Source organism: Botryllus schlosseri, chromosome 10, assembly GCF_051294905.1.
Source record: "Botryllus schlosseri isolate E-star chromosome 10, Bs_hap1, whole genome shotgun sequence".
NCBI lineage: Eukaryota > Metazoa > Chordata > Ascidiacea > Stolidobranchia > Styelidae > Botryllus > Botryllus schlosseri.
The window spans coordinates 26,146,575-26,156,904 of record NC_137245.1 but is presented as its reverse complement, the minus strand read 5'-3'; the positions used below and the strand labels follow the sequence as shown (position 1 = coordinate 26,156,904).

Genomic DNA, 10,330 nt, shown 5'->3' with positions numbered 1-10,330 from the left:
TGTATAGACGTATAGACTGCAAAATTATCACATTGGGTCTTGGTCATTCTCGTGACATGACATGGTGATGTGGGAATGGCGCGAAAGGAATTGGATAAAAAGTAGGGCCTAGGTGCCTGTATGTCATTGTTCATTGCTCATATTTCGTGGAAGTATAGTGCGGAAACACTCTGTACTCCGATGCGAAAGTGTAGGAGCTCTGGCTCCATCTCTCTCCTATCTGTTATGGTATAATGCTATATCACGTGACTTATCGCTGGTATATGACCTAGCGCATATCGTATAATTGACTCAGATTATTGAAGAGACTCATGTACGCTGTACTTACTGCTTAAACTATCCGAATTACTATCCATCGTACAATATATCTGGAAAAGGCAATTGTTGTCGTCTATTGAACTGCAGTCAAGAACTACACAGAACACAGGACGTTCGTGTCAGCTACTGCGGAAGTGCCAGTTAAGTATAAACTGTAAGCTGATATATCCGTAGACCACGGACTTGCCGTAGCCAATACTATCGCCGACTAACGGACGGCCATAAACCTATCGCAAAAGATACAAAGGCATATTACGTGATACCAGACTATAGGAGGACTTCAGATAATTCTAGTTGTATAATTAGACTGATTAGAGCGTAATGCTGGTAATCTAATTTGTGACACGTAAAGGAGAGAGAGAGAGTTCTTCTGCTCATCAACCCTGAAGTAGTCAAAAAAAGATTTTAATTTTTTATAATTCCCCGACATGCATTACATGGTAAAGACTGGGAGACCGTTCTAATTCTAATGTAATTTGGAAAAACTACACAGTTTTAATTCTGATTATATAGTCTAATTTGGAAACTAACTGTTTAGCTTTAATTATAGGCTAATTCAAATCGAAATTAGGAAAAGCTGAAAATTTTCTAGTCCTTCGTGTGAAGAGCTTCTTGGAGGTGGAGAACTGCAATACACGATTGAATAGTATATTAATATTGACATTAACTAGAATATCTTCAGCTGACACTCGTCACGGGTAATCGTCAGTAACTAGAAGTAGAGTGTCAGCCGAAAATATCCGGGTTCATTTCAATATGAATAAATTGAATATCCTATTCAGTTGCCCAAGTCTGATTGATACCTGACTACCAGAGATGAGCATGGATTAGGATTAGGTTTTGAAAAAACAGGATTTGTGAAATTTTGTCGGATTTGGATTAGACATTTTTTTCAGAACGGATTAGGATTTGGATTGGATTTACTTATTTTCTGGGAGATTGAAATGTCGTGTGGCGAATGGCGACAACCTTTATTCATATCAGTTATTCATGTAATTATGGTTACTAAGTTATCTTGAATCAAGTGAATCGTTGGTTGTGAAAGAAAATTTTCGAATCCCTCTATTGCAAAAATTAGTTTTTTTTCTGAATTTCCAGTTGGAATCGGATTAGGATTGGACATGGACTTGAATATGAAATGTTATTGATTAGGATTTGAAGGTTCGGATTTGGATTGGATTAGGACATGGAAATTTCAAATCCGCTCATCTCTGCTGACTACCTGTTCCACTACCATTCCCAAGCGTGCATGTTTTTCAACACAATGCCGCCGTTAGATGTCGCATCTCGACAGAGTGCGGTCACTGGTCAGTCACGTGGTCACTCACATTCTAGTGTGATATGCTTCGGTTGGCAAACTGTTTTAATTACCTAATCAGAAGATATCCTAAAAGCACTGGGCCACTGAACAAGCTACATATGCGTGATCAGTAACTAATCATCCTATAGGCAGAACAAAATTACTTCTTATTTCTTCGTATTACTTCGACCGCGATAGTCTTGTAGAAAAATAGAGAATCACGAGATCCCAACAGTCCAACACACATAACATGGCTACTCAGCGCACATCGGTAATTATATGTCATATCACAGGATCATACAGCAAGTGCGTACAGTCGTACACCATATAGGCAGTTTTAACAAAATAAATTAAAGCACTTTCCGAGGATTACAGGTAGAATATCATAGGGTCACAAAATCCAAATCTCTAGTCACAGTAAACTTGACTCGGATTCGTTGGATTTTTCGGAAGACTTTGCCACCACGCCACGAGTATTCTTTTTACATCGCTTCCCGTCGATTAGGTTGTCCAACTCGACGCAACTCCGACCATACAAACAGTGATAAAGGGAAAATATAACGAGTAACAGGCCAATAGATAGAATCAAGTACGACGAAACCCATACGTTGTTCGAAATATGTAACGCTGTCTCGATATTGCCGGCAGTATCGTCGTCAACCTCAGCACTCCCGTCAAGCCATAATATCGGAAATATCGTGTCCTGCACGAGTTTTAATTGCTCCGCGATATCTGAAGGTTGCAAATGAATGTTGATTTGAAGTCGACGATGACTTTTTAGTACAGCACCAGTTTTGGGCTCGGCGTAATAGTACGATTCGTGTCTTTCTCGATTAGGAGATAAACCAATGATTGAATTTTGATACTTATCTGCAGCGTTATAAAAATGTGGTAATGAGACAACAGATGGTGCACCTTCGGCGCAAGGTGACGTGCTGAGCACACCTGAATCATAGCAATTACCGAGAGGTACACAAAAACCTTGATTGTCCGGGTTAATACTGATGTTAGCGAGTAAGTCTGTTGCTGTTTTAAAACGAAATGTTCTAACGCCTTTTACAGTAGCGTCTCTGTCGTATTCCAATTTCATTGATCTACACATTTGTGAAATGTACACATACGGCGTGCTATCTTGTTGAAGGTCGCTGCCGAAAAACGATCCGTCAGTGCCGTTGATCATGTTGGCGTACGTCGAGGACCAAAAATTTAAAGTCGAATTTCCGTTCCACTTCGATATTTGAAAAGCATCATCGCCCGTGGTCACCAAATATTCCCCGTCGTTCGAGTTATTGAATTCGGCGAAAAACCCGAAGTCCAATCGGTTAGATAATCCCATTGAATTTAGCATTGCAAATATAGGGTCACGATAGCCAAACAAAATTTCATTCGGTGTCCGAACGCTGAAAAGATTGTCACCACCGGACTGTTTAATTAGCTCGCCCATGAATTCAAAAGCCCCGGGCAACGACGCGTATACCCCCATCATAGATGCCATTGATGCTAAAGGCACGTTCATCACTACAAAAGATTCGTTTACATCTCCGATTGACAAGCTAGGTTCAAAATGAAGCGTGTAATGGTTGACATAAGAAACAGTGTTATTTGAGTAAAAGGTTACGTTCTTTTTAGGCGCGTTCATTCTAAAAGTGTACGGCCCGCGTTCTTGTAATCTCGGCTTCCGCCCGGATACAATTTCTTCCGGATTTGTGACGTTGAACAGGTAAAACTTCATAAATATCGGCACCGGCGGATCAGACCAGTCTTGATAAATCTCGGAGTCCGATGCGAGAGTGAGGACTGAGCGAATCTTCTCGTCGACCATCCTCTGCGGTACTTGGAATATCACGCAACACAAACCAACCAAAACGGTTATTACTCCGATCGATAATCCCAAACCTGTGAAATAAAATAGAACAGTATTTAAAGTAGTAAAAGTTACTACTCATGTACTACCACTTGGCGGGCCCTAATCCGTACCCTAACCTCCCCTACCATAACCTCCAACTTTAAACCTAACCTAGCATCTAACCACTGACCCTAATTCCGGCCTAACCCTAATCGCTATCCCGAATACATCAATCCTATATGGTGTGGAGTCCACACTGTGGAGGCAGGTAACGAGCAGAGCAAACCACAAGCGCATTGGTCATTGTTGCTCAGCCGATTGAGCATTCACATTCTCACTCTCGTGTGCACTTGCTCCTGAGCTGCTGCAACATTCGAGGCTGATTTTGGTGGGTTCCAGGACTACGAGCAGAATAAAATTTACATTTTCGCAATCAGTACCGCGGTGGCTTTCGATTGATACTCGTTTTATCAAATTTCGCGCTCGGCAAGCCTGTCAAATTGCCTTCCGCCAAATAGAAAGTGTGACGTAGACTAATTTAACTGAGCCGTGCGATTTGCTTGTGTCGACACCGGTCGGTGGACATAATTATGAGCATGAGCATGCGACATTACAGCATGCGAGACTTCGGCATGCGACAATTTGGCATGTGACACGTGAGCTGAGCATGTGGGTTAAATTACGGGTTAGGGGTAGGTTAGGGTTGGATTTATGGTTGGGTCAGGGTTAGGCTTTAAGTTAGGTTAGGCTAGGTTAGTTAGGTTAGGCTATGTTTCGGGTTAGGGCAAGTTTTTGGGTTATACAGTCACATGCTGAAGTGACGCATGCTGATGTGTTTCATGCTGAACTGTCGTTTTCCATTGTGTCGCATGCTCATATGTCGGGCAACCGTCGACACCATATGTAGGACACTATATGCATTGAAAGATACATACCAAGTGCCAAGTGCGGTATACCACAATTCACGCTCATATTCAGAGAGATATTCATTTTCGAATTTTAAATACAATATCTATGCATCGATTTCATAATAAAAATAGTAATTACTTCTCCAATGCCAAATTCAACAACTGCCGAATACAACATTTTGAGTTCACTAAGTTCCGAATTACGTTTCAGTTTTCAAAATCCAAAATGTATTGATAGTTTTACCTAAAAACTGTTCGAGTAGAAATGGAAGCAGTCTAAAAACGCCACCAGCGTTCAAGCCTTTGGCCGGGATCGAACCCGCGAGAAGCAGGACGCTCCACTATTATGCTATCTTAACGGGCTTGTTTCGAGATGATGTATTGATATTTAGTGATTCAGTTTGGAATTGAACTGTCTGTTATTTGTACTTCGTTTTTCTAATCGACAACTCCGATCTTCCGGTTTGATTTGATGAGTTAATTTCGCTTATCTTCATATTTTCTTCGTTACTGCTGTTTCACCTCTATATTCCTGGAGCAACGGAATAGCAATCACAAGCATCCTCGTATTTATGTCAAGCAAGTCTTCTCATACGATTTGGATGGCTTGATTGTATTGAGTTAAATAGAACACACAACGTTTGCCGAGTCAAAATTAAAGCAGACAGGTTTCGACGCTTGGTAAATCGGCACTCATATAGGATTGGAGTATAGCGTAGAAACACTGGCTTCAAGTTTGCATCAAACCAATAACCAAGTGGAGCCCACGAATGTTGGAGTCAACGAAAAGCGGAAGACAGAAATAATGAGTTACATTCGTCTCAATTACGGAAAGCAACGAGCTGTGCAATTACAAAATCCGTGTCGCGGTGCACTTGGCGGTTCCAGGCGACATGAACCACTGTTGATAAGACTTGAAATAATAGCTCAAAACATATCATTAGGCGAATACACGTACAAGTCGCGCGCACGCCGCACATTGGTTCGATCCGTGAACACGAGACATACTACAAACAAAGTGCGCAGGCTCGTAGTGCTGAACGGAAGTGGCCAGTTAACGAAGTGCATTCACGTGGGTCGCGAAGTATTTCTGAATGTTACAGTAAGGATTGCATTTAAAACAATCAATTAAAAGAAAACATCTTTAAAACATGGCCCTTGTTTAAAACATGTTGTTTATTTTTTATAAGCCGTGATGTCAGGAATATTTCATTTTGGCATCATAGCGGTTTGACACTTACAATTGAAAATAAAGGTTAAACATGGCTACTTGACGAAAAAGGCTTCCGACTTCTATTATTATAAAATAAACGGACAAAAAATATCTTTAACCAGGACTACACCGTTATGTGGCACTTTTACGGTCGGGGGTTATCATCATCAGAACATTCATTCCATACCAATGATCTATATCTCCCGACTATAGCTGTTCAACTGACTATTTTGAGGGTTTCAGCCATCCCATAACGTATACGTAGGCTGTGGTAATCGTACGTAGGATCATACGACATGTGTTATTTGGAAAGTATTTACACAATTATGGCATAATTATACCACTTGAAAACATTTTTTTTAGAAAGGCTTTTGTTTAAAACACTGTTCATAACAAGTTTTAAACAAAGTGTTTTAAACAGCCATTTGTTTTAAAAGCGATCCTAGCTACAAAATTATTTTTTAGAATATGTCACACTATTTGTTTTAAATGCAACCATAGTTACAGTTTTCTATTCAATATGTCGTAGAGGGCTGCTTTTGGCTGTTATGGAGTGCCTGAAATCTTCTATTTGATATGATATCAATTTTTGAGGTACAATTAAAAACTTTTCGAATACTGACGATTTTCGGTATTTCTTGATATTTACCAGAACATGAAAATCAAGCCAATCAAGCCTGATGATATGTAATACACAAGCTCAAATTTCGTATTAATAGTAATCGCATGAGTATAAACTGTTTCTGTTGTCGTTAATTTGTTTTTCATTCGTAATGTTGGTCTCACAATTAAACTTGCCAACTGAAAAAGGCTGGGTAAGCACCGGTCTATAACATCAAATATTTTGGTAAATGATTCTATAAAAACTAGTATGTTAAGTTTACACTGAAAGAATAGCATTGTTAATGCAAAGTCATTTTATTAGCATTCGACAACTTCAAAGGTATCATAGGCTATTTTTCGAGCAGGGCGCTATCGAATATATCGCATTGTGGAGCCGTTATGATCGGAAATCTGTATCTTACATAAGTAAAGACATTCCCTTGGCTATTTACCTTGCCATATACGCTTTTTCTTTGCTCTGTTACCGATGCTGGTATCGCATTCTTTATCTTTCAATTCCCGGTCCATTATTTCATTTGTATGATCTGTCGTGTATCATGCATTCACCAACTCCGCGATGAGCAGCTGCGTAAATCAGCTTGTCATGTTAATGACAATGATTGGGAGTATCGCTAATCAATAAAAAAAGAATAAGATATCACGCTTCTGCGACGCTCAAAAGTCCAGACCGCTATGCTAAACTTCTATACACACAAAGTACGTGTAGAACTCCTTCTAGATATCCCTGACGTGTAGCTGCATCGTGACATCCCCGTGTCCTGTTTCAACGGAATGATTTTGCAGATGCAAAACCACCCTATAATAAACGACAGCCATTGACCGCGAAATCTTGATATCAGAATACTTTCGCCATCGGCAACGTGACAAGGTACGTCAATTCACGCCGAGAATTTCCATAATGCGGTGATCGTATGACTACGCGACCAACACGAAAAACCTCACTTCCTAGATATGCTATACATATACTACAAACTATAACCAGATCTAACATCAAATATACGTTATCAAATGTTAATTATTACGATATCAAAACCGAGACACGGCATTGGTATAAATCTGATTTGAATCCACTCTCCAATACAAGGAGATCGACGAAAATTCAGAACAAGATGAACTGCATTTCAGGTAGTGACAAATCCGGTAACCTTTTTAATACGAATTTCAGTGCAATGGTCTATATTTGACTCAATCTAGTTAACTGTGATTTGCGAAGCTTCATACTGGAACAACGGATTAAGAATTTTGCTTCGAATCTAAAATCTACTACGACAACGAAGACAAGATGCCCTTGGAGTTTAGTTCGATCGCGCGACAATGCGACATGCTATGTCGAAGCTATTCTATCGCATTATGATCACACAGGAAACAATGTTATACTGATACTGACTAGCCCGCTATTAGTATCAGTTTATTACTAGCTTCACCATTTCAAAACACCACAAGACGGCTATACAATGAAAAGATAGGTGTCGGAACGACTTGGAGTATAGTTCCATACTAAGCTCAGATGCAAATCCACATTATGTTATCCCGTGTACCGTAGCTCTAGTCTCAATATCTGAATGCATTAAGCAAAGCTATTCTACAGAGAGTATGTAAGTGAAACGTTGCTGAACAGAAATATTTCCACGTGCAAGCTACTAGTCCTGCTAATCACGTTGTAACATTAGACACATTTGACACATTTCAAGAACTTTAGATGGCTGAGTCATGCTACCGTCTATAGACTTTCGAGGGTGGATTGTTTCGGGCCTACAGTGTCGTGACCGACAGCATTCACAGATTCAATACCGTGACGAGTAGGCTTGCTCAAGAACGAAGTCGTTGCGGTATGTAGTTATTCCGGTGATAATCATTTTAGAATGAAGTTAAAACCGATCTGTAGTCAACGTTTTTTTACCGAAATAATAACGCCATACCATATCTCTTATCAGTCTAACGTTACGAATGCCAAGCTTTCGTGCTGTATGATAAACAGCGGGGTAGAATAGGTTATGTAATCGGAGATCGAATCGCGATTAAATATTGCATATCACTATGGCAGATTCTTGAAGCGATAAGGATTGTGAATGAGGTGTATAATTCGTGTCTGTAGTAATCGACCGTGCAATCTTATATGCAAATATCATGCACTTGTACCACCGCATATCCGTGAATTGCCTTATAATAGATTCAAAAAAGCCCTACTTGATCACCTCTTGTCGTTACACTAACACTGTGCCCTACCTCGCCCAGACATTGCTTCATTGATCATTTGCCACCATCGTTTAATTTTTCTTCCATTTTTATTTTTTTAACTACTGTAACCTTTTTTACAGCCAGACTGCTTAGAGTCAAGTGTACCTGTTTGATGCTGGTGTGATCAGACTAGATCAGTGGTTCTTATACTTTTTACACCGCGACCCAAATCTGACTTTTAGTGGTATCTCGCGACCCAAGCAACACACACCAAAATGAATGCATTTGGGTGCCGACCAATTATATCAATAACGAAGGGTTTGGCCACCCAGCGACGGTCAATTATCGCCACCGAACTTTTTGGCACCGCACTTTGCCCAGCCGTATGTTGGCCCAACGCCATATATTCATGTGTCCAAGCGTGGACGGGTTTTGGCCTCATAAACCGGCAACCGCTCGTTGTACAACTCTACACTAAAGCGTCCCAGGTCTCCGACGGTGTTTTCCAGAGAAACCAATGTTGAAAAAATCTTATCATGAATTCGAACCAATTTGTTTAATACAAAGGTCGGCACATTTTCATGATCAAGTCATGTTGTGGTGGCGACTTCTCCGCGTGTCTCGCTCATTGGCCGTGGTACCAAACTCAGTGACCTCTGATATGCTCAAACCAACTACAGTAAATCGCGCGAAAAGCGAACATATTTTGTTGTTGCAATGACCTCAAATAATATTACATACATATTAAAGGACCGCTCTGGTACCGTCGCGACCCAAAATTATACCCTTCGCGACCTATGTTTGGGTCGCGACCCATACTTTAAGAACCACTGGACTAGATTACCTTCACAGTCTTATCGATCATTCCTATCTAATACCGAATACTGTGCAAGCATATTTTCTGTACCATCATCACTGCCGTGTGTTATGTATTTTGGTTGGATGAAAATAAAGACTCTCTCTCTCTCTCTGTACCAACATTATTTCATCAACCTTTCTATCCTGTCATGTTATCGTTATATTGAGGTGTCTTGAAATGGAGAGATAATAAATAAGCTGAACTTCGCTGATTTCAAGGATCTTGTTTAGTTAAAATCCAATAAATACTAAATAACTAAATCGCCGTTGCAGATTTCTTTAGGTCTCCGGTGTATTTTGACCTTTATACCATTTCTACTCACTATGGGGGAAATCATGTTTCACTTTTCAGACTTTGCGTTGGTACGAATCAGCCTACTGAAAAGTATTGTAACAAATTTGTTCTACTATAAGTCTGATAATACAGTATCCTCATAAATACGACGGTTGTACAAAATGTACATTGTACAATATAAAAACCTCAATTTCATATGGTCAACACAAATAAAAATATTTCATATTGCCAGTATAAACAAAATTAGGTATGAATTTTTAATATTGATTTAATTTCAAGAAACAAAAACACCCATAACAAAAATCGTTCGGCCATCACAATTGCGACTTGCCGATGACATATATTCCTTCAGCGTGAACCGAAATATAATTTGTCACGTCCCGAAGACTGAGCTTGCTACGTATAGCATGCAGCAGGCCCGTGAATAAAAAGATCGCCTGCCTGCAAAGTGCAAAGCCTTCACCGTTGATACTTTGCAGTTGAACGGCACGTTCTCAAACAGTCCAATTGGCAGGTTATCATTCTAGTACGCCCATCATTGCACAGAGTTTATGCTATACAACATTAGCTGCGTCTGGCAATATTTGTGAGAGCTACCAAGCCTCTATGTAAGCTTATATACATCAGGGTATATCGATTCCTGATCTACGTTGAGGAGTTCCCATGCCATAATCGGATGAAGACCAGGCTAATCAATTCGAAGACTCGAACTGCAAACTATATAGATCCATATAATCAGTCTCAACACGTAACTGATCCCTACGCTTACTGACGACCACGACCATCTTGC

At 40.1% G+C, this 10,330-nt stretch overlaps 1 protein-coding gene across 1 annotated transcript; it reads right to left on the bottom strand.

The window, feature by feature from the left end:
- Nucleotides 1-1,663: 1,663 nt before the first annotated feature.
- On the bottom strand, nucleotides 1,664-7,151 carry LOC145449221 (lysosome membrane protein 2-like). Its single transcript, XM_080327692.1, has 2 exons — nucleotides 6,641-7,151; nucleotides 1,664-3,514 (listed from the first exon to the last, which is right to left on the bottom strand). Exons 1-2 carry the CDS (start codon nucleotides 6,714-6,716, stop codon nucleotides 2,031-2,033), a joined length of 1,560 nt encoding a protein of 519 aa, XP_080183818.1. The 5' UTR covers nucleotides 6,717-7,151; the 3' UTR covers nucleotides 1,664-2,030.
- Nucleotides 7,152-10,330: the final 3,179 nt, after the last annotated feature.